The sequence below is a fragment of the Trichechus manatus genome, unplaced genomic scaffold (genome assembly GCF_000243295.1).
Source record: "Trichechus manatus latirostris isolate Lorelei unplaced genomic scaffold, TriManLat1.0 scaffold00016, whole genome shotgun sequence".
Taxonomy (NCBI): domain Eukaryota; kingdom Metazoa; phylum Chordata; class Mammalia; order Sirenia; family Trichechidae; genus Trichechus; species Trichechus manatus.
In genome coordinates this window covers 14,369,499-14,394,738 of record NW_004443952.1, presented here as the reverse complement: position 1 = coordinate 14,394,738, position 25,240 = coordinate 14,369,499, and the positions used below count along the sequence as shown (strand labels likewise).

Genomic DNA, 25,240 nt, shown 5'->3' with positions numbered 1-25,240 from the left:
TTGCATAATAGAATTTTTTAATTCCTGCTTTTCTTTTCTCTTCCCACTTTCCTTTTGCTTTTTCTTTAGGTCAAAATGCAACTGCATTGGGGACTGGAAGTTACTATGGCCACAGTTCAGGATATTACGGTCAGCATATTGCCCCTAATCCCAAACCAACAAACAAGTTTTTTCAATGCAAGTTCTGCGTACGCTACTTCAGGTCAAAAAACCTCCTCATAGAACATACTAGGAAGGTCCATGGAGCTCAAGCTGAAGGGAGTTCAGCGGGACCCCCTGTTCCAGGATCCTTAAATTATAATATCATGATGCACGAGGGATTTGGAAAGGTCTTCTCTTGCCAGTTTTGCACGTACAAGTCACCAAGGAGGGCAAGGATAATTAAGCATCAGAAGATGTATCACAAAAACAATTTGAAGGAATCGACTGCTCCCCCTCCTGCCCCTGCTCCAATGCCAGACCCTGTGGTTCCACCAATGTCCCTGCAGGACCCCTGCAAAGAACTGCCCGCAGAGGTTGTGGAGCGCAGCATCTTAGAATCCATGGTCAAGCCTTTGACCAAGTCTCGAGGCAACTTTTGTTGTGAGTGGTGCAGCTACCAGACACCCCGCCGAGAACGCTGGTGTGATCACATGATGAAGAAACACCGCAGTATGGTCAAGATCCTTTCTAATCTCAGACAGCAACAAGAAGGGACTAATCTACCTGAAGTGCAGAACAAAAGTGCCCCCAGCCCCCCTTCCAACTCCACCTATCTGTCCATGAATGCTGCAAGCCGGGAGATACCCAACACTAATGTCTCCAACTTCAGGGGCTCCATCGGAAACTCCATCATGAGACCCAATTCTTCTTCATCTTCCAAGTTTTCTCCCATGTCTTATCCTCAGATGAAGCCGAAGTCACCTCACAATTCTGGCTTAGTTAACTTGGCAGAAAGATCGCGTTACGGAATGTCTGACATGACAAATTCTTCTACTGACCTGGAAACTAACAGCATGCTAAATGACTCTAGTTCTGATGAAGAGTTAAATGAAATAGACAGTGAGAATGGTTTAAATTCTATGGATCACCAGACATCAGGTATGTCTGCAGAGCAGCTGATGGGCTCAGATGGCAACAAATTATTGGAAACCAAGGGAATACCGTTTAGAAGATTCATGAATAGGTTCCAGTGCCCCTTTTGTCCTTTCCTCACCATGCATCGACGTAGCATCTCTCGTCACATTGAGAACATCCACTTATCTGGAAAGACAGCTGTCTACAAATGTGACGAATGTCCGTTTACTTGTAAGAGCTCATTAAAACTTGGGGCTCACAAACAGTGTCACACGGGTACAACATCAGATTGGGATGCTGTGAATTCCCAGAGTGAAAGCATTTCTTCCTCATTGAATGAAGGTGTGATGTCTTATGAGAGCTCAAGCATCAATGGTAGAAAGTCAGGAGTCATTTTGGATCCCTTGCAACAGCAACAGCCACCACAGCCACCGCCGCCACCACCGCAACCACAACCACAGCCTTCGCAGCAGCCACAGCCATCACAGCTACAGCCACCACATCAACTGCCACCCCAGCCGCAACCCCAGCCGCCACCAACACAGCAGCCACAGCCATCCACGCAAGCCCCACCCCTGCACCCTTACAAATGCACCATGTGTAATTACTCCACCATGACTCTGAAAGGGCTAAGAGTCCATCAGCAGCACAAGCACTCGTTCTGTGACAACTTGCCAAAATTCGAGGCACAGCCCTCAAGCCTATCATTGGAAAGTGAGACAGACAGCCACCCCTCTTCCAGCAACACTGTGAAGAAAAGTCAGACCTCAATTCTTGGGTTGTCCTCCAAGAACAATTTTCTAGCTAAGGCCCCTAGGAAGCTTGCTAACGACTTTCCTCTTGATTTATCACCAGTGAAGAAGAGGACTAGAATTGACGAGATAGCAAGCAACCTGCAGAGCAAAATTAACCAAACCAAACAGCAGGAAGATGCAGTGATCAATGTCGAGGATGACGAGGAGGAAGAGGAAGACAACGAAGTGGAGATAGAGGTTGAATTGGACCGGGAAGAAGAGCCAACAGAACCAGTCATGGAAGTTCCCAGTTCCTTTTCGGCCCAACAGATTTGGGCGAGAGATGCCAACGAGCCCCAAAGGGAACCCAACTTCAGAAATGTCAGCCATGATTACAACACCACCAATGGGGCTGAGATTGAGCTCACCCTTTCTGAAGATGAAGAGGATTATTATGGCTCCTCAACAAACATGAAAGATCACCAAGTTTCCAATACTGCTCTGCTGAACAGCCAACCTCCTATCTATGGAACTGAGCACAATAATGAAAATACAGACTATAGTGACTCTGGAAGGCTTTACTATTGCAAACACTGTGACTTTAACAACAAGTCTGCTCGGAGTGTCAGCACCCACTACCAGCGAATGCACCCATACATTAAGTTCAGCTTTAGGTACATCTTGGACCCTAACGATCACAGTGCAGTGTACAGGTGCCTGGAATGTTACATCGATTACACCAACTTTGAAGATCTCCAGCAGCATTACGGCGAACACCACCCAGAAGCCATGAATGTACTCAACTTTGATCATTCGGATCTGATCTACCGGTGTCGGTTTTGTTCGTACACGAGCCCGAATGTGAGAAGCCTGATGCCACATTACCAAAGAATGCATCCCACAGTTAAGATTAACAATGCGATGATATTTTCAAGCTATGTCGTGGAGCAGCAGGAAGGGCTGAATACTGAATCCCAGACTCTGAGGGAGATTCTGAACTCAGCTCCCAAGAGCATGGCGACTTCCACCCCTGTGGCACGTGGTGGCGGCATGCCGGCTACATTTAGTAAAAACACTCCTTCAAAGACGTTTACTCCAGAATGTGAAAATCAGAAAGACCCTTCGGTTAACACCGTTGTCGTTTACGATTGTGACGTTTGCTCATTTGCAAGCCCCAACATGCACTCTGTCTTGGTTCATTATCAGAAGAAACACCCTGAAGAAAAGGCCTCCTACTTTAGGATCCAGAAAACCATGCGAATGGTGTCTGTGGACAGGGGATCTGCCCTTTCTCAATTGTCATTTGAGGTGGGTGCTCCAATGTCTCCCAAAATGTCCAACATGGGTTCCCCACCCCCCCCACAACCCCCACCACCAGATCTCAGTACTGAGCTTTACTACTGCAAACACTGTTCCTACAGCAATCGGTCAGTAGTGGGAGTGCTTGTCCACTACCAGAAAAGACACCCAGAAATAAAGGTTACTGCCAAATATATCAGACAGGCTCCTCCCACAGCCGCAATGATGAGAGGGGCCGAGGGGCCCCAAGGCTCCCCTCGGCCACCCGCCCCCATACAACAGCTGAACCGCAGTAGCTCTGAGAGAGATGCCCCCCCTGTGGAGACCGAGATGTTCTTCTGCCAGCACTGTGATTACGGGAACCGGACGGTCAAAGGTGTACTCATTCATTATCAGAAGAAGCACCGAGACTTCAAGGCCAATGCAGACGTGATCCGGCAGCACACAGCCACCATCCGAAGCCTCTGCGATCGGAACCAGAAGAAGTCAGCCAGCTGCGTGCTTGTCTCCCCATCTAATGTGGAGCGGGACAAAGCTAAACTCCGAGCGCTCAAATGTAGGCAGTGCTCGTATACCTCCCCCTATTTCTATGCACTGAGGAAGCATATCAAGAAAGACCACCCTTCCCTGAAGGCCACAGTCACGTCCATCATGCGGTGGGCTTTTCTAGATGGTTTGATAGAAGCTGGCTACCACTGTGAGTGGTGCATCTATTCTCACATGGAGCCCAGTGGTTTGCTCCTGCATTACCAGAGGAGGCATCCAGAGCATTACGTTGACTATACATACATGGCTACCAAACTCTGGGCTGGGCCAGACCCATCCCCTCCCTCTCTCACGATGCCAGCTGAAGCCAAAACATACCGATGCAGGGACTGTGTTTTTGAAGCCTCCTCCATCTGGGACATCACAAATCACTACCAAGCGTTCCACCCCTGGGCTATGAATGGTGATGAGTCAGTGCTACTGGATATCATCAAGGAGAAGGATGCTATTGAAAAGCCCATCCCCCCGTCCGGAGAGTTGGGGGGCCCTTTGAGTTGTGAAAATAACATGCCCACCCCAATCCCCGAGCAGGAGGCTGAGTGCCCAGAGGATTCAAGACTCTCCCCAGAGAAAAGCATCCAGCTCTCTTCTGCCAATCCTGCCATCTCCTCCACGCCATACCAGTGCACGGTATGCCAGTCTGAGTACAACAACTTGCATGGTCTGCTCACCCATTATGGGAAGAAGCACCCTGGCATGAAAGTGAAGGCTGCTGACTTTGCCCAGGACATCGATATCAACCCAGGCGCTGTCTACAAATGCAGGCACTGCCCTTATATCAACACCCGCATTCATGGCGTTTTGACCCACTACCAGAAGCGACACCCATCCATCAAGGTGACCGCTGAGGACTTTGTGCATGACGTGGAGCAGTCTGCGGACGTATCCCAGAATGACGTGGAGGAGACGAGCAGGATTTTCAAGCAAGGGTATGGTGCCTACCGGTGCAAACTGTGTCCATACACCCATGGCACTTTAGAGAAACTCAAAATCCACTATGAGAAGTATCACAATCAGCCCGAATTTGATGTCTTTTCTCAGTCACCCCCAAGGCTGCCAGTGTCCCTCGAGCCTGAGATAACCACTGAAGTGAGCCCCTCCCAAGTCTCAGTGACCGAGGAGGAGGTGGGAGAGGAGCCTGTGTCCACGTCTCACTTCTCTACCTCGCACCTGGTCTCCCACACTGTGTTCCGGTGCCAGCTCTGCAAGTATTTCTGCTCCACGAGGAAGGGGATTGCCAGGCACTACCGCATTAAGCACAACAATGTCCGAGCCCAACCAGAGGGAAAGAACAACCTCTTCAAGTGCGCCCTGTGTGCCTACACCAACCCCATCCGCAAAGGGCTGGCAGCCCACTACCAGAAGCGCCACGACATTGATGCCTATTATACCCACTGCCTGGCAGCCTCCAGGACCATCAGCGACAAGCCCAACAAGGTGATCATCCCATCCCCGCCCAAGGACGACTCCCCACAGCTGAGCGAGGAACTCCGGCGGGCAGTGGAGAAGAAAAAGTGCTCCCTGTGCTCCTTCCAGTCCTTCAGCAAGAAGGGCATCGTGTCCCATTACATGAAGCGTCACCCAGGGGTGTTCCCAAAGAAGCAGCATGCCAGCAAGTTGGGGGGCTACTTCACTGCCGTGTACGCTGATGAGCATGAGAGGCCGCTGCTGATGGAGGAAGAGGAGAGAGGCAGCTTTGAGAAAGCCGAGGTGGAAGGCGAAGTTCAGGAAATCGAGTGGCTGCCGTTTCGCTGCATCAAATGCTTCAAGCTCTCCTTCAGCACGGCAGAACTGCTGTGCATGCATTACACCGACCACCACAGCCGGGACCTCAAGAGGGACTTCGTCATTCTGAGCAGCGGCCCCCGCTTCCAGAACTCCACCTACCAGTGCAAGCACTGTGATAGCAAACTGCAAAGCACAGCGGAGCTGACCTCACACTTGAACATTCACAATGAGGAATTCCAGAAGCGTGCCAAACGTCAGGAGAGGAGGAAACAGCTTTTGAGCAAGCAGAAATATGCAGATGGTGCTTTTGCAGATTTCAAACAAGAGAGGGTAAGGATATGTTTTGATTTCCCTTCCCCCAGGAGGCCTCTCATCACTGGTGCCCACATGCACTTCTTCGTTGCCAGCCAAACTGCTGCAGGCTTCCTAGTGACTTAGCTTGCCAGAGAGCTCAATAAGTCAATTAAGCATTTCGAGCTTGATTATCCCCCATTCTATGCTCACCCCTCTCCACGGTCCCAGTCCACTTCCTCCCTCCGTTTGACCCCTCCCAAGGCTCCCCAGGGGAGGTTTGGGTGGTTTCTATGTATTTCTTTCTGCCAAGTAGCCTTATCTGAAGCCTAGTTACAGGACAACGCTTGCTTTCTTCCATGAGGCAGTTGTGGGCTATCTCTTGGTATCAGTAGCGCTGCTCAGCCATGTCTTGGTCTTCAGTGTTTGCTACATGAACCTAACATCTCCAGGAGTAGATTTTTATCCAAGAAGGTCATTAATGTCATAGCTATGCAACGTTTCACCTGCGTAGTTGAAACTGGTTTGAAAACCAGTTGGCAATGAAGATGAGGCTTCTACACAGAAATCTTCTCTACTCACAAGGTGTAACATATTTCAGTTCCAGAGACTTTGCATAGTAGGCAGTGTGCCGTGACGCTGATGAATTTGTTTTATAAAAACACTCACATATATATCCCTTGGTTTAACCCACTAATCTGCTTTTTAAGATAAAATATGCTAGTAAGTGACAAGAATAAATGCCGGCTTTGAGGGAGGGCTCAGAGTACTGATGACTACCACTGTATTTTACCAGCCTTTTGGTCACTTAGAAGAGGTGCCAAAGATCAAGGAGAGGAAAGTGGTGGGCTACAAGTGTAAATTCTGTGTGGAAGTGCACCCAACGCTCCGAGCCATCTGCAACCACCTCCGAAAGCACGTCCAGTACGGCAGCGTCCCGGCCGTGTCTGCGGCCGTGAAGGTGAGAACTCTGAAGGTCTGGATGAGCATTCTTGTGTGGCAGCGATTCCAGTTACTTATTAACCGCACTGCGTCAAGTCGCTCAGGAAAGGGAGTCTCAGAATGCGGGCATTCCTGAGCTGTGCTTGGCTTGGTTTGGCTTGTTTTGATTTCTTTGCAGGTTGGACCTTCCTCAGCTTCCCCTTCAGGGGAAGGTTGCATTTCGATCTGGTTTCCACCCACATGGATAGTTTGGAGACGGAAGGTCTGGGCCTTTCTCTCGGTGCAGAAGGCTGTGGGCTGTCCTTGTAGTCTGCATTTAATGCCTTTAGGTGTTTGCTGGAACTCAGGTTGCCTGAACTCTTGAGAGCCATCACGCGGGTTCTGTTGCTGTCATCTGCTCCTCCCACTGCCTGCCTTCTTCCTGTCTTCATCTGGCTAAGGGTGCATAGTGCCCACTCAGGAGAAGCTATCTTTTACTTCTTGTCCTGGACAAGCCCAGGAACTTCAATTCCATTGCACTTTATGTCCTCTGGGGAGTGCGAGAGACATTAAATTGAAAACTAAAAGTGTTTAAGTCAGAGTTGACCCTGAGAATCCGTTGACCTGGTTTGTCTCCTCCAACCCCTCTCGCTGTATGTTGCTAACAAATGCCGCCCCTCATTCCCCTTTTATTAGTCTGCCTGTTTTGAACACCATAATCCTCATAGCAGTCAGTGTTTCAATTTTTAACTGAGCCACTGTTCCTGGCTTCCAGGGTGTTGCTAAGCACTTACCATTTTTGAGCACAGACATTAGTTCAGGGCTTTGCGCTTTCCCTCTGGATACAAGAATGTATTTTTGTCATCTGCCCTTCTTGCTCTTGCTTCCTGTTTGCTGGTTTAGTGTTGAGGGAAAGTTTCTACTTTTCATCGTTAAAGACTGAAGCCTTCTGCCTGTCCACAGAGCAGTAGAACTTGGGACAGCAGCGGTCAGCTTCTTCCACACTGCTGTGGTGTGTCCCAGGTTTGTGTGCTGGGATCACACTAGGGAGGGACAGAGCGACTCTGCCCGTGAAGTGGTAATCCAAGGGGCCAACTAGAAGACAGTGTGATGCAAAATCAGGCTGCTCCTGAATTTTTTTAATTGATTATACAGCAACCTTTGGCCAAGGGGTGAAGCCACTGCCTATGGGGTGGCCTTGAGAGTAGGGGATGGAGGGACATGAATCTTTGGCTTTACTTCATTGTCAAGTGATGGCCCAGTGCTAAATACTGAAACTAGTCCTGCTTTTGCTCTTCCTTTCTTTCTTTTTCTTCTCTGAGCCATAACTCTAACCCAACTTTATGTCAGTTTAGGTGGGATCACAATTTGAATTTTCTTTTTAGGATGGGGATAAGCGAGTGACCTGTCTTCACTCTCATTTTCCAGGCAATAGCGAACTTTGTCCAGATATGTCACCCCAAAAGCCCCATCACACATGAAGACTGGCCATCAGATTTGCTCTTCCTCCAGGTGGAGCCAGAGAGGCAGGGAGGAAGCTTGGACGGGAAATGCTGATGAGTTTGGGAGAATGAAGGGAGAAGTTGCGAGCTGGGGCAATAACAGTGGATATTTATTTTGTTGGTGGGGCATGTGTGTGTGTGTGGTTCTCTTAGCAGGAGGCTGAAGACCCTTCCCATTTGTTCCTGCACGGATTGGAAGCAGCTAAAGATGCCAGTGGCGCCCTGGTGGACCGGGTGGATGGTGAACACTGCTTGCTTGATGGAATGTTGGAGGATGAAACCCGGCCGGGGGGATACCATTGTAGTCAATGTGACAGAGTCCTGATGTCCATGCAGGGGCTGCGTTCTCATGAGAGGAGCCATCTAGCCTTGGCCATGTTTACCCGCGAGGACAAGTACAGCTGCCAGTATTGCTCCTTTGTTTCTGCTTTCAGGCACAAGTAAGTGCTATTGGGTGGTCGCAGTTGGTAACTGGGAGGAAGTGTCCTATGGAAGGGAGAAGATGAGAGCTGGAGCGATGGCAGTGGATATTTATTTTGTTGGTGGGAGGGGTGTGTGTGTGTATGTGTATGTGGTTCTCTTAGCAGGAGGCTGAGGCAGATGTCTTAGCAGGAAGCAAGTGTGATGTAGAAAGCAGCTAAGCTAGAGCTGGAGAAGCTTGGAGGAGTCAAAAGTCCCCACTCATGGTTCACACCTGCTGTTTAGTTAGCTATGTTATCTTGAGCCTCAGTCACCTCATCTGTAAAATGGGGCTATAATCAGTAGATTATTTGAGTGACATTCCAAAAAAATAAAAATAAAAAAAAATAAACAGTTGCCATTGAGTCAGTTTCAACACAGGACAATCCCACGTCATCAGACTTGGCAAGTACAGGCATTTTGTAAATGAGAATTGGAGGTGTCGCTGTGATTTATACAAGGGAGGAGCAGGATGTAGATGAGTTTACTGATGTGTCTGTCAGGTATCCATCCCAAATCATCATTCGAGAAAGTAAGTTTCCATTTGGGAAACTGAATTACTAACCAGGGAAGATTAGGACTATTAGCCCATGTAACCAAAAAATCATTGCTTGTTACTTTGAAAAAGACCATGAAGGATAAGGACGTTTATGGATGCCAGAGAGTTGCTTCAAGTTCGTGGAGGGGAGGGGAGAGAGCTTCTTGTTGCCCCTCACAGCTTTGGAATTGTAAGTTTGGGATAGGTATGTTTAAGGCTTTGGGGGAGTGAGGAGAAGGGTAGTTCTGAGAAGAAACAACCTTTTGTTGCCTTTTTCTTCCGGCTGTATAAAAGAGATAAATATTCAATAATGCATTCTGACATTCTTGGATGAAAGGTGATTGATTGTAAGACTGACATGTTTATTTTTATGATAATTGGAAATAAACGATGGGCTATTTGTTTCTCAAAAGGATAAAGTGTGAATTAGAGGCTGTTGAAAGGCAGGAGGAGGCAATGTTTCTACAGAGGTTAGGATGGGTTATAAACTCTTTATTATTATACAGAGCATAATAACTAATCTTTGTCGTCAGACCCATGCATCAGCATAAAACTTGTGTGGTTCTTTTCCATTCAATACGTATTTATGGAACAGCTTCTATCACATTGTCTGACACATAGTAGAACCTCAATAAATAGTTGTGAATAAATGAATGTAGCTGGTGCCAGGCACAGTGCCAGAGGTGTTGGAGGAATATAAAGATGAATAGGACATGATCTATGATCTAAGAGAATTTAGGGTATGGTCATGTTATAAAGCAAGAACACAAGTGACTTCTCAAAATACGGTACATATCTTTTAAAATATCAATAAAATGCTATGAAATTTCAAAGAAGGGAAATGTTACATCCGCTTTGGAAAAGTCAGGGAAGTTTTATGGAGTAGGGAGCATTTGAGTCAAGTCTCAAAGTAGGAGGATGTTGTTGTTAGCTGCCATCAGGTTGGCCCCTGACTCATGGTGACCCCCTGCACAGTGGAACAAAATGCTGCCTGGTCCTGTGCCATCCTTATGATTGGTTGTGGATTAGACCGTTGTGATCCATAGGGTTTTCATTGGCTGATTTTTGGAAGTAGATCGCAGGCCTTTCTTCCTACTCTGACTTAGTCTGGAAGCTCCACCTAAACTTGTTCAGCAGCGTCATAGCAACATGCAAGCCTCTGGGTGGCGGCAGTGTATGAGGTGCATTGGCTGGGAATTGAACCTGGATCTCCCGCATGGAAGGCGAGAATTCTACCACTGAACCACAGTTTGGAAGGGACATAAGAGTTAGAGGAAAAGGCAAGAAAACAAGCCTGAGAAAGAGAATATGTGGCTCATTTGGGGACGAGCTGGTGGTCCAGTTTTACTAAACCTTAAGTTATCTGTGAGGAATCATGGAAGATAAAGTCTGAATACTTGAGTTGACACCATATTTGGAGACTTTGTATGCCAGGAATTAGAGCTTTATAATATTGGTAAAAGGATGATTCTAATGAGTAAGATAATAATAATTGCCAACATTTTTTGAGCGTTACTATGTAGCAGGCACTGTGCTAAGCACCTTAACATATTATCTCCATTTTATGGATTAAAAAAATGAGGTTTAGAAAGGTTAAGTTACTTGCCCAAAGTTATGTGGATTATAAGTGATAGCTGGGATTTTAACCCAAGCAGTCTGACTCCTTAGACTGTGCTCTTGAGTTGAAAAAAGAAGATGGGGAGGGTAGGGGAAGACAATTAGGAGGCAGTTATAGTAGCTGATCAAAGAAGTTAGGATGGAATTTTGGGAATGGTTGGCGGAACCAGAATCAGCATGACTTGGAATAACTGACTTAATGCAGGGAATGAGGGACAAAGTAGACTCCAGATAACCCCTAGATTTGGAGTCTGGTTGACTGGGAGAATGGTAGTGCCATTTATAGAAACAAGGAAATGAAGAAGAGAATTTGTTTTGGAGAAGAAAAAAAAAAAGATGGGTTTGTTTAGGGCTGATTGAGTTTCAGATAGCTAACGAATATCCGAATATCCGGAGGGAGATGTCCAGGGGCAATTGAAAATGCTGCTTTGGAGCTCCGGAGAGAGTGCAGTGTTTAAATGAGTAAGCAGTACCATTCCCTTATGAATCATTTAGAATGAAATCTAGTTCTTTGGGGTACTGATACAAATTAGAACTTCTTCTTATACCTTGTTTGGCAGATTTATTGCTTTTCAGACTAGTAATTACTGGTAATACTGTGGGTTCATTATTATTAAATAACTTCCTTATAAACATGGTTGTGTTTATCAGAAGGATGAGCAGCCATTTTGATCATGTGACATCCTTTCATGTCACTTGTACTGTGCCTCCGTATTTTTGTAGGTGCTTGGAACAAGAGAGCCCATTACAAGTAGATCAATTACCTTGAAACCTCCCTCCCCCACTATAGTATTCACAATAAATAAAAGCTTTAAGGGGGAGAAAAAAAAAGAGCCATTTATTAATGCAAAATTTCTCTGAATTCCCATTCTTTCTTTTTTTGAATAAGTTGAAGGACTAATTGATAGGCACCTCTCACTTACTTGGTGGGACACTTGAATTCACCCATATTTTACCTTCTTTTTTTGGATGGCCTTTTCCAGTTATAAGGAGGTTGTACTTCCGGAGAAGGAATGCAAGAGTCTACTATGACCTGTTGCCACTTCCATGTCTCAATCCAGAAAGATCTCTTGATCTCATCCATTAGCTTCCCCTCTTTTTGGAGCAGGTGCAACTCTTGCCAATGTTTTTAATTTTTATGTTATTATTCTTATTTTGTGTGTGTGTGAGGATGATCATTGGAGAGTAACGGGACAACTTTAATAGCTTATAAAATGAGATTCCTGGAAGAGGGCAATAAGAAAATGTTGCACAGTTTTTAATCTTGTCATTTTCTTTTTTCTTTTCCCCTCTGCATCCAGTTTGGATCGCCATATGCAAACCCACCACGGACACCATAAACCATTCCGATGCAAACTCTGCTCCTTCAAGTCCTCCTATAACAGCCGGCTGAAAACGCATATACTCAAAGCTCATGCTGGTGAGTTGGTACCGGTAATACACGAGTTCACAGCACTTTGTGAGTTTGAAATCTAATGGTCTTCACTGAGTGAAAATTTTTATATTATCTCGTGCCCCACAAATGAGTATAAGAAGTTATTTTGGGGATGGCTACGTGTTTAGTGCTTTTTAACCTAATAAAGAAAATCAGAAGAAGCCAAAACAATACAAAGCACGTGTCATAATTGATTTGTGCTATTAAACAGGTTAGAGTTAGGCTGTTTTATTTTTTAAAGAAATTTCTAAATTACATACCCTTTCTAATGGAAATGCAGAGAATTGCTACATCCACTAGAAAGATTCCCAATTAAACTAAAGTTATAATCTCAACGAAGTGCACAGGGACAAAGAGAACTCAAGACATGCAAGATTTCTCACATGATGCCCTTAGACAGATACATTTCCATATACCAAATAGGAAGTGAGCTTGGGTCGTGAGTGACCAGGAGCTATGCTGATTTCTGTCTTTCCATCGCGTGTGTAGCACTCACCTTATAAACAGTCCTTACATACAAGGTTCTGCACTAAAACCAAAACCAAACCCATTGCTGTTGAGTCAGTCTCAACTCATGGCAACCCTATGTGTTACAGAGTAGAACTGCTCCCTAGGGTTTTCTTGGCTGTAATCTTTATGAAAGCAGGTTGCCAGGCCTTTCTTCTATGATGCCACTGGGTGGGTTCAAACCACCAACCTTTAGTTTAGTAGTCGAGCACAAACTGTTTACACCACCCAGGGACCTTGTTGTTGTTGTTGGTAGGTGCCATCAAGTCGGTTCTGACTCATAGTGACCTCTATGTACAACAGAACAAAACAGTTCCCAGTACTGCACCATCCTCACAATTGTTGTTATGCTTGAGCCCATTGTTGCAGCCCCTGTGTCAGTCCATCTCATTGAGGGTCTTCCTCTTCTTTGCTGACCCTCTACTTTACCAAGTATGATGTCCTTCTGCAGGGGCTGGTCCCTCCTGATAACGTGTCCAGATAAGCGGGATGTCTTACCACCCTTGCTTCCGAGGAGAACTCTGGCTGTATTTCTTCTAAGACAGACTTGTTAGTTTTTCTGGCAATCCATAGTATATTCAATATTCTTCACCAACACCATAATTCAAAGGCATCAATTCTTCTTTTGTCTTCTTAATTCATTGTCCAGCTTTCACATGCATATGAAGTGATTGAAAATATCATGGCTTGGGTCAGGCACACTTTAGTCCTCAAAGTGACGTCTTTGCTTTTCAACACTTCAAAGAGGTCTTTTGCAGCATATTTGCCCAATGCAATACGTCATTTAATTTCTTGACTGCTGCTTCCATGGGCATTGTTTGTGGATCCAAGTAAAATGAAATGCTTAACAATTTCAGTGTTTTCCCCATTTATCATGATGTTGCTTATTGGTCGGCTTTTGAAGATTTTTGTTTTCTTTCTGTTGAAGTGTAATCCATACTGAAGGCTGTAGTTTTTTATCTTAAGCATCTTACTTAAAGCAACCATGACAATCCTAGAAGGTAAGGTACTATTGTCATCCTCACTTTCAGATAAGAATACAGAAACTCAGAATTCAATGACCTGCTCAAGGACACATGGCTCACTGATTAAGAATTTGACTTCAGAACAAAAACCTACATCCTTTTCTCTGACAGGATACTGCCTCCCTCTCTTTTTTCCTCTTCTCTAGTTTGCATGTGGTAGAAGATGCATAATAACCTGTTCTTTTGCCCATGAGCAGCTAATCACAGCTCAGCCAGGAGAAGAAAGGCATGATGTAGGAGAGGCAGCTGAGAGTGGTTTGGGGGCCTCTCCATGATGTTCTTAGTCACTCTGAGAAACCTGTCTCAACAGCAACCTTGGCCCTATTAGAGGTCCTGACTAAGAGGAGCTTAGGTCAAGCACAAAGGAAAATTGGGGGAAATGAAGGCCTCAGAACAGCTAGCCATACTATCAGAGACCCTTCCAGAAATCAAACCTCCTCCCTAAGTTTCTCAGTAAAGGTATTTCCTACCAGTATTCTTCTGTCTCATTTATCAGCTTCCCTTGTGCCTTGTACTCTTATTTTAACAGCATTATAAAAATGGCCCAGGACCTGGGTCCTTCCCTTTTGCCATCTCTGTGGAAACATGGTCGCGCCTCTTGGCTATCTCCTAAGTGGTGGGTCCTGTTGAACTGGGCATATCCTTTCAGTGACATTACCAAAGCCTGCCCAGCTGCTCCCAAACTCCACTTGGGGTGGGGATGGGACAGGGAGATCAGTTATGTGGGCTTTTCTCTATCTATGCGTATTTTTATATCTCCAGGAAAATTCTGCTGAAGGCTATGAAGTGTGTGGCTTCAGGGTTCAAACTACTCTTTTCTGACTTGTGTGTATTGTAAATTATTCAGCTGGGATGCCATCCTAGTGAGTTTTTCCCATAGGCTTCAGTCTTGTCAAAAGTACTTTTAACAGTGGAGTTGGTGAAATGATTTGGCCTGTGGGAAGGACTTTAAAATTTAGAGCGCCAGAGGCTTCACATGGACTCCAGGGCACTGAGCTAAAGTTTATGTTCTTAGAGTGACTGAGCATACTGACCTCCTGTGCTTTCTGGTTGGTGAGAAGGAAGCATCCAGTGAAAGAGAGTGAAAGCAATATAATTCAGTACTCAATATAACCTGGAATCTTGGTCTCCATGGACAGGGCTCTTAGCCACTGAGAGTGGCTTGGCTTGGAGAAAGCCAGTGTATTTTTCGAAAAGACTCTTGTCTGATCTTGCTTATCCTAGATGGATTATTTTATTTTAAAAGTTAATAAGTAGTGCAGACTAACCAAACAATCTGCATCTGAATTCTCAGGTTATGCTACTCACAGCCACCCAAAAAGGTTCATACAGCCAGGCTTACATTTAAAAAATGAAAAACAGAGTAAGGATAGCAGTTGTTGCTAGTTGCCATGGAGTTGGCTCTGGCTTATGGAGACCTTCTGTGTAACAGAACGAGACGATACCCGGTCCTGCACTCTTTATGGTATTTGATATGTTCAAACCCATTGTTGCGGCTATTCTGTCAGTTCATCTTATTGAGACTTTCACTCATTTTCACTGATCCTCTGCTTTACGAGACATGATGTCTTTTTCTAGTGATTGGTCTTTCCCGATGACGTGTCCAAAGTAAGCAAGCTGAAGTCTCACCACCCTTGCTTCTAAGGAGCATTCTTGTATTTCTGCTAAGACTGATTTGTTTGTTCTTCTGGTGGTCCGTGGCATATTCAGTATTCTTCACCAACGCCACAATTCAGATGCATCCTGTAGTATTAGTGAATACCACTGCTCACTGGCCAGCATTATAGTGTAACTATTATGTGATGGTTGGGGAAGGAACTGACTGGTTCTGGGTGCGTGGGTCCTCTGACTTCTTTGGAGGAGCCCTTCAATTCTGTCTTGTGCTATAGAAGGTTGCATAATTCAAGGTTTTCTGTAGTTCTCTTCAAGGCTTTCTTGGGCATGCCAAGTTCTGTGGGTCATCAGTGGTGAGAAGGAGGCTTAATGCATATCTTGGGAGGCTGGGCTCACTTCATATGTGAACCATTTAGTGATTTTCAGGGTGAGAGGAAAGTAACAATCTCAGCTGGTTAACAGCAAGGGTAGAGATTCAACTTCTGATTCCTGTTGTTTTTTGTTTCAATCCGTAGACCACCAGCTCTGTCCTCAGTCAATTTCTTCTGGTACACAAAACTTTTGTTACTGAATGTAAAAATGGCATGGGGGCGGCGTTTGACCTCCTCTAACTGCACAAGGAGGAAGGAGAATCAAGATCAACAGCCCAAGGTTGATTCCTGTGAGGCGGAGGTCAGACATGCTTCCTCTCTCCGCCATCTTTACCAATTCTAACACCAACTGTCCCTCCCACGGCACTGTCTACTTCTCTGCTGAGTTCGATAATTCATTGCAATGGTCACATGGAACTCACAGACAATACTCATGATTATGGGGTTTTTTAGGGAAGTAACAGGTTACAATTCAGGTTCAGGAATGCTCAAAATACAGTTCTTCCATCAGGACAGCCTCTTCTCAGCTGTGGCCTCAGGCCTGCCTCTCTCTGGGCCTCGGCCTCTGCCCTGCTCTGGCAAGTGTTACAAAGCTCTTTTAGCTCTGCCAGTAAGTGCCTCAAGGCACCCCAGTCTACCAGTAAGCTTTGGCCAGAGGTGCTCAGCTCTAGTTCTGTGAGTTGGCAAACCTAGCTCTACCAGGTTCCCAGAGGCAACCTACTCTGCCAGCAAGCCTCCTGCCTTAAGGCACTGTCTCCTTCTGGCTTCCTGTCAGTCTCCTGCGTCTGCTGCTGCCATTTCTCTGTCACTATTTCTTGCTGTCTTCAGTGTTACAGCTCTTCCTCTCGGTCTCCTGGTTCCAGGAGCTTCTCAGCACAGTGATCCGGGTCCAAAGGACATGCTCCACTCCTGGCTCTTCTTCCTTGGTGGTGGTGAGATCTTCTTCTCCCACCTCTGGGATGGCTCATTTTAAGCCTAGTGGGATTGCAAAACTGACCATTCCCTTCTTTAGGGTTCCATATACCTTATTTGCATAGTCCCACTCAATCGTCCATATACCTTATTTGCATAGTCCCACTCAATCTTTGTATGAGTCACAGAGATTATGGTTAGAAGGGCCATACTGAGCAATTCATTGCACTGCACTGAAGATCCTCTCTTCTCTTCTCTTGTTTTTCTTTTCTTCCTGCTCTGAGTTTTAAATTTGACCTTAAAAATAAATTTTAGAAAGTAACCATTAGTGAATATTTGGAAAGGAAAGAAGAAATATAGTCAGTCATCCATAATCTTATCTAAAGAACACTCTTGTTAACATTTGGTATATTTCCTTTCAATCATCTTCTCTATAATTATTTTTAATAGTTGTGATTATAATTTAATCTAAAAATGTCTTTTCTATTTATTTATAGTTTTCCATGTTAGTACAAACTCTTCAAGAATTTATTTTGATGGAATGGTAGTTCTTCAAAAGGATATGTCCATATTTACTCAATCATTTCCCTATGGTTGGAAATTTAGGTTGTGTTATACCTTTTTCAAGCATAAATAATGCATATTTCTATATAAAGCTTTCCATGTTTTAAAAACTATTTCCTAAATATGTGCTCTCAGAAGTGGAATTATTGAGTCCAACACATGAGCATAAGTTATCGTTACAAAAGCAGAATTGTTTCATGCATGATCATAGCAGTGTACATCTGTCCAACAACATACACATACCTATTTCACAAAATGTAATTAATTTGAAAGCTGACTTATGGCAAAGGTAAATCACACTCTAACTTAATTTGGTCATTGTGATCTGTCCTGTATTTCAGTGCTATAAACAAAAATTGAAGAAAATACTTATTTTTTCTTAGATGTACTGTTTATTAAAACAGTAGTGTGAATACACACACACGTTTATACGTATACAACTCTCTTTCTCAAGCAGAGAAATGGTTTATTTTAACAGTCTACAATATTGATTAGATATGGAAGTGATACTTTATGCTGAGGTTTGTGAACTGGTCCAAAATAAAAATTATAGGTTGTGTGAGATAGAGGAGATGTACAGTCTTCAAGGAAGAAAAGATGGAGAATAGCACAATAGAGTTTGTACTCAGTGACTGTGTGCTTGAAAAACCACACTGCTGGACCCTTGGAATGAGAATCGAGCATACTATTTTTTGCAGATGATAAAAAGGCAACCTTATATGAAAATTATGCATTCGGCTGCTAGCCAAAAGGTTGGCAGTTCAAATCTCCAGGCTGCTCCTTGGAAACCCTATGGGCAGTTCTGCTCTGTCCTAGAGCGTCGCTAGGCGTCAGAATCGACTCGATGACAACAGTTTTGTTTATATAAAAATTGGCATGGTCATTTCTAAGTATGGAGAGAGAGAAAGAGTAACTGAGAAAACTTACCTGAAGAAAGTGTCACAGACATTTGAGTTTCACTCCCTGTTGGGGAATTAAGCCATAGCCTCATCCTTATAAGTAGAGCACGAAATGAAAAGGGACCAGATCACTTGATTATGGAGCTGGTTGAAAAGTTTTAATCTCAAAGGAGCACTGTGGTTGTGGTAACAGGTGGGTAGTTGGTCTGTGAGGGTTCATAGACCTAGAAGCTTGGGAAGAACTTGTAGAGTGAATTAACCATGTTATTTTGTTTTCCACCCCCACCCCCACTCCCACCCCCACCCTACCTTTTCCCCTTTTACCCCCTTTTTACTGCTCTGTCCCTTACCATCACCTTCTTCCAGGTGAACATGCCTACAAGTGTTCTTGGTGCTCATTTTCCACCATGACAATCAGCCAGTTGAAAGAACACTCCCTCAAGGTCCACGGAAAAGCCCTGACCCTCCCCAGGCCACGAATTGTCAGTCTCCTCTCCTCACATGCCCACCACTCCTCTCAAAAAGCTACCCCGGCTGAAGAAGTGGAAGACTCCAATGGTAAAAATGGGCTTCTGAGCCAGAATTAATCACCTAGGGCTGTGGTGGGCTGGGGTCTATTGTTCTATGGCAAAAATGGCTGTCTATACTCGTGTGGGACTCCCTGGCTAATGCAAATGGCTAACGTGCTCAGCTGCTAACCAAAAGATTGGAGGTTCAAGTCCTTCCAGAGGCACCTTGGAAAAAAGACCTTGTCATCTACTTGCAAAAAATCAGCTGTTGAAAACTCTGTGGAGCACAGTTCTACTCTGACACACACGGGGTCGCCGTTAGTATAGATCGAATTGATGATAAGTGTTTTTTTTAATACCTGTGTGACATGCAAGTATAGACTGACATTTGCTTGTGGGAAGAGCATATGATGTGGGATGGATTGGTGATGGACACTTCCACTGTGGTTTCAAGAAAGAAAGCAAAAGGAATACCGTGCAGATTTTTTTCTTTATTTGTATTCTGTCTTGCTCTAAAAAGTGTGTACTGTGAAGTGCTTAGGGTGCCAGCTATGTAAGTTAAATGCACAAAATTCAGAGTAGGAATGGAAAGGGTGAGTGAGTGAGGAAAAGTACAGGCATACCTCAGAGAGATTGCGGGTTTGTTTCCAGACCACCACAATAAAGTGAATATCGCAATACAGCAAGTCACACAAAGTTTTTGGTTTCCCAGTACATATAAAAGTTATGTATATACTATACTATAGTCTATTAAGTGCAATAGCATTATGTCTAAAAAAACAATGTACATATTTAATTAAAAAATACTTTATTGCTAAAAAATGCTAGCCATCATCTGAGCCTTCCTTCAGCGAGTTGTAATCTTTTTGGTGGTGGAGAGTCTTGCCTCAGTGTTGATGGTTGCTGACTGATCAGGGTGGTGGTTGCTGAAGGTTGGGGTGGCTGTGGCAATTTCTTAAAATAAGACAACAATGAAGTTTGCATATTATTTGATTATTCCTTTCACAAAAGATTTCTCTGTAACATGCAATGCTGTTTGATAGTATTTTACCCACAGGAAAACTTCCTTCAAAATTGGAGTCAGTCCTCTCAAGCCCTGCTGCTGGTTTATCAACTAAGTTTATGTAGTATTCTAAATCCTTTGTTGTCTTTTCAACAATGTTTACTGCATCTTCACCAGGAGTAGATTCCATCTCAAGGAACCACTTTCTTTGCTCGTTCATAAGAAGCAAGCCCTCATCCATTAAAGTTTTATCATGAGATTTCAGCAATGCAGTCACATCTTCAGGCTCCACTTCTAATTCTAGTTCTCTTGCTCTTTCCACCACATCCGCAGTTACTTCTTCCACTGAAGCCTTGAACCCCTCAAAGTCATCCATGAGGTTTGGAATCAACTTCTTCCAAACTCCTGTTAATGCTGATATTTTGACCTGAATCACAAATGCTCTTAATGGCATCTAGAATGGTGAATCTTTTGCAGAAGGTTTTCAATTTACTTTGCTCAAATCCACTAGAGGAATCATTACCTATGGCACTAGCCTTACAAAAAGTATTTCTTAAATAATGAGACTTGAAAGTCAAAATTACTTCTTGATCCATGAGCTAAAGAATGGATATTGTGTTTGCAGGCTTGAAAACAACATTGATCTCCTTGTACATCTCCATCAGAGCTCTTGGGTCACCAGGTGTATTGTCAATGAGCAGTAATATTTTGAAAGGCATCTTTTTGTCTGAGCAGTAGGTCTCAACAGTGGGCTTAAAATGTTCAGTAAACCGTGTTGTAAACAGATGTGCTGTCATTCAGACTTTGTTGTTCCATTTATAGAGCACAGGCAGAGTAGGTTTAGCATAATTCTTAAGGGCTCTAGGATTTTTGGAATGGTAAATGAGCTTTCACTTCAACTTAAAGTCACCAGCTACATTAGCCTCTAACAAGAGAGTCAGCTTGTGCTTTGAAGCCAGGCATTGACTTCTCTCTAGCTATGAAAGTCCTACATGGCATCTTCTTCCAATATAAGGCTGTTTTGTCTACATTGAAAATATTTTGTTTCATGTAGCCACCTTCATCAACTATCTTAGCTAGATCCTCTGGATAACTTGCTGCAGCTTCTACATCAGAACTTGCTGCTTCACCTTGCACTTTCATGTTATGGAGACAGCTTCTTTCCTTAAACCTCATGAACCACCCTCTACTAGCTTTAAACTTCTGCAGCTTCCTCACCTCTCTCAGCCTTCTTAGAATGGAGGAGAGTTAGGGCCTTGCTCTGGATTAGGCTTTGGTTTAAGAGAGTGTTGTGGCTGGTTTGATCTTCCATCCAGACCACTAAAACTTTCTCTATATCAGCAATAAGGCTGTTTTTGCTTTCTTATCATTCATGTGTTCACTGGAGTAGCACTTTTAATTTCCATCAGGAACTTTTCCTTTGCATTCACAATTTGGCTAACAGTTTGGTGCAAGAGGCCTAGCTTTCAGCCTGTCTTGGCTTTTGACATACCTTTCTCACTAAACTTAATCATTTCTAGCTATTGATTTAAAGGAGAGACATGTGACGCTTCCTTTCACTTAAATACTTAGAGGCCACTGTAGGGTTATTAATTGGCCTAATTTCAATATTGTTGTGTCTGGGGGAATAGGGAATTCCTAGGACAGGAGGAGAGTTGGGGGCACAAGTGGTCAGTGGAGCAGTCGGAACACAAATGTTTATCGATTAAGTTCACTGTCTTTTATGGACATGGTTTGTGGCACCCCAAAACAATTAGAATACATCAAAGATCACAGATCATGGATCACCATAACAGATATAACAATACTGAAAAAAAGTTTGAAATATTGAGTGAATTACCAAAATGTGATACAGAGACACGAAGTGATCACGTGCTGTTGGAAAAATGGTGCCAATGGACTTGCTCAACGCAGGGTTGCCGCAAACCTTCAATTTGTAAACAACACAGTATCTGTGAAGCGCAATAAAACGAGGTATGCCTGTATGTCTGATTGAGTCCTGTGCTACTTTGGGTAACATAGTGCCTTCTTACAGTTGAGGAATGTTGAGGAATCATCAGTGGGGAGTAAGGTTGAACAGCCCAGTCCTAGAGCTGCATGATCCCGTACTTAGGAGGAGGTCTGCAGAATCTTAGAGAAGTAGAAAACCCTAGAGCTGCTCTATACTAACCCCTTCTAATGTTTGAATCTCCAGCATCACTAGTAAGCGTTTATCTGGTACTAGCTTGAATATTTCCCAGGCCTGGGAATGGACTGTTTCTCAATGTCTATCTGTTACATTTTTGGGAGGAATTGAGTGAACTGGAAAGAGAGTTCATGGATCCTTTGGAACAAAGGCCTGGATTTGAATAGTTGTATTTCCCTAGGCAACTTTAACTTCCTATATCCATATGTAAAATTGGATAACCATCTGTCTCTCAACAGATTATTGGGAGAGATGAATGAGAAAGGGTATATACATAAAATGCCTAATACAACATCAGATATATAATAGGTATGTTAATAAATGGTAGTTTCATCCCTGTGATTACAGTTCTGACCTTTGAGACCACATATGACAAATATAAATTTTGAGTTATTTAAAGGTTTAAAATAGAGACTCTGTAGGTATCCTGAAGATCTGAAGATCCCAGTTCGTCGGCTTTATCGAAAGAGTAAACAAGTCATCTTTATTCATGTGGTCCTTAGGCAGATAACTAGAAGGAAATGGAAAGGTAAGTCCTGAAGCTTAACTCTTCCTTTATTGAGACTAAGGCCACACAAAGGTGGCCTTTCCTTTGCAAATCATTGTTAAAGGACTGTAGCTTCTCCTTGGTTTTCCAGTCTTGAAGGACTTCTGTTTAACAAAGAAGGCTCTAGTTATCATGGCTGTGACTTGTCATGATGGAGCACACTATCTTCTCAATTGTTGTGTAGTAACTTAAAATGTAGGAGAAAGCCTTTTTTTTCCCTCCAGGAAAACTTAAGAGTCTCAAGCCCAAGGGTGAGGACGAGTGTAAGGATGTTGCCTTCTCACCTTGAAATTCTGTTCACTGGAAAAGATTTGTATATTACAGCCAGAGGGCAAAATATAATTTGCCTTCAGTTGTAAGATCTTTATTAACAAGATTATTAATTAATTGCTTTCACCTGAAATGGAAGCAAAACATTGGAGCCATTTGGGTGAAATGGATCCGTCCAAACACCGTTTCCAGCAAAGACTTTTCCTGGGATAGTCCTCTCCATGTCATACCTTCTTTTTCCTGTGTCCTTCTGCCTTGAAAGGTGCATCTCAGTCATAGCTCATGAGAATCCCACAAACCATTCACTGCTTAGATCCCCTTCCTCTGAATGGGCTAAGAAGAGTTCAGTCAACTTCCTTATCCTTACTCTCTGCCAAGACCTGCGCTATGCACAGAAGAATCAGAAATGAATAGAGTACCATCATGCCCTTAAAGAGCTCAAAATCAAATGTTTAAAAAATCAGTACCCACTTCTGAACTAACCACAACCCCAAGCCTGGGCCCTAACCTTTTGGGGGTGATTTCATGTTCTTAGAAACTGGACTGGGTTAGGATCTTGCAGGGGTGGGGGGTTGGGGTCACAGAAACATGAAGATACCGTATTCATGTTTCTGCAGAACACAAATAGACGTATCTTTGTTCGGCCATAGGAAGATAATTTGAAATATATAAAAGTGTTTTTGGTGGGTTTTTTCCTTCTAAGGAAAGCACATAATGCAGGTGAAAGATCCTTTGGTGGGAATCATTTAATGAGGCCTACACAAAGATCATTGGGCCTGTGCTGTTTTTAATGTATATAAATAACCTATACTGAGAGACCCTCCAGGTCCCAGGGTGACACAAATGGTTTGCATTCAACTGCTAACCTAAAGGTTGGTGGTTTAGACCCAACGAACGGCTCCACAGAGGAAAGCCCTGGGGACCTGCTTACAGCCAAGAGAACCCTATGGGACAGTTCTACTCTGTAACACGTGGAATCACCATGAGTGGGAATTGACTCAACGACAGTGGGTTAAGAGGCTATCAGTGATTAGCTTAATCTGGTGACAAAAAAGATGATTAGAAGGTGGGAGTAAGCAGAAGGAAAGGCATCAAATGTACTATTCTCATAAATTGATAATTATGTAGAAAATAATATTTATTCATTCAGTAAATATTTTCTTGAACACTTACAATGGGGTTTTATGGAGTTTTGGAATGGAGTTATTGATGCCTGCGAATAACTGAGGGGGCCCAAACTAGGAAGACTGTTTGCTTGGAAGCCGGGTGGTGGATTCCTAGAAATGGCTAAGTCCGGGCCATGAAAAGACAGCTGTGGGGTTACACAGTAGCCTGTAAATCACGCCTTGAATAGTGTTTGAAACACACATGTGAAATCCAATTGCAGATTTTAATGGGGAGAAGCTGTGGGCTATTGGCTCTCAGTGAAGTTTTCCCACACTGCAGATGCCAGGACTGTGTGAACACAAGAACCAAAAATGCGTTGCAGGCCTGGGGGAGTAGAGATCCATAAAACCAGGGAAATCGCCAGTGTGTCCTTGGCTTTCTGATTCCCTGGTGAGGGATGTGAATAAAATGAGTCGACACACTCAGTGCTGCAGTGGTCAAATACTTGCCATCTGGAGAGCGAGCCAGTCTTCTCTGGCAGAGGGAAACTGCCTGGAAAAGGAGGTTCTTCCAAAGCTGCCCTCCCTCCCAGCCAAGAGGGAAGCTCTGTGAGTAAGGGCAGCTGAGAAGGCGCAAATGAGAAGGTGGAAGGGAGCTTTCCCCAGCTGCCTGGCCACACACCTGTTCTCTGCATAAACGGTGCTCTTGGGCTCTGGGCTGTCAGTCTTGACACATTTCACCAGCACGCGATTCCTCTGTATATTCCTCATGATCAGTTGTTGAAAACAGAAGCAACGGCTGTGTGGTATTGGTTTTGTGTATAGGGTAATGGGAAATGACATGTAATTGCTATTCTAAACAATGCGTTAAGGGGGACAATAAGGTTGTCAACAAAGGGAAGTGCTCTGCTGTTTTTTGTGTTTACTGGTCCCTTCTCCTGCCATGTAGAAGATAGGACTGAGTTGTTTTTTTTTTTCTGTTTCAGTCCTCTGCTTTCAGTATAGAAAACTATGCGCGCGCGCGCACACACACACACACACACAAATGAAATAACAAACTAGGACAGTGTAGTTCAGCTATGAGATTTGTTTAGGTCTGAGAAGCTATACAGTGCACAGGCAGTGATACGTGATTTAAAATTCAGCTATATCCTTTATGAGAAGTCAGGCCGGTGGTGATAGTCCATCATCTTCCTCCCTCGAATTTCCCCCCCCAAAGAATAAATTATTTTGTTTGTTCTGTCTATCCAGTTATGCTGTATGGAGTTGCCTCCTTTAGAAAATAACTACTGTGGTGCGTGTAGAGCAAAAACAAAAATTAGACACTAAAACCATGTGCAAAATGAATAAGGTGAATGAGGGTAACATAGGTTTGTCTTCCAAGCGGTGGTCAGCAGCTTACGGCAAACATAAAAAGACCTCTTGGCCACAGTCCCTCATCCTTTATAATATAGATCTTGATACAGTTCACCTTACAGAGAAGTCTTTGATAATTCTAGATTAATAGAAAAATGTTGAAGAAGTTTTGTGATTTTTTTTTTTTTTTTATTGTACTTCAGGTGAAGGCTTACAGAACAAATAGTTTCTCATGAAACAGTAGTA

At 43.9% G+C, this 25,240-nt stretch overlaps 1 protein-coding gene across 1 annotated transcript in view; it reads left to right on the top strand.

Annotated features, from left to right (window-relative positions):
* Positions 1–25,240, top strand: part of ZNF462 (zinc finger protein 462) — a 97,149-nt gene that overhangs the window by 5,193 nt on the left and 66,716 nt on the right. Inside the window, exons 2-6 of the mRNA XM_023727419.1 lie at positions 70–5,693; positions 6,451–6,615; positions 8,414–8,517; positions 11,993–12,111; positions 18,385–18,576. Of these exons, the coding sequence (XP_023583187.1) occupies positions 70–5,693; positions 6,451–6,615; positions 8,414–8,517; positions 11,993–12,111; positions 18,385–18,576 (6,204 nt within the window). The remainder of the gene's footprint in view (positions 1–69; positions 5,694–6,450; positions 6,616–8,413; positions 8,518–11,992; positions 12,112–18,384; positions 18,577–25,240) is intronic.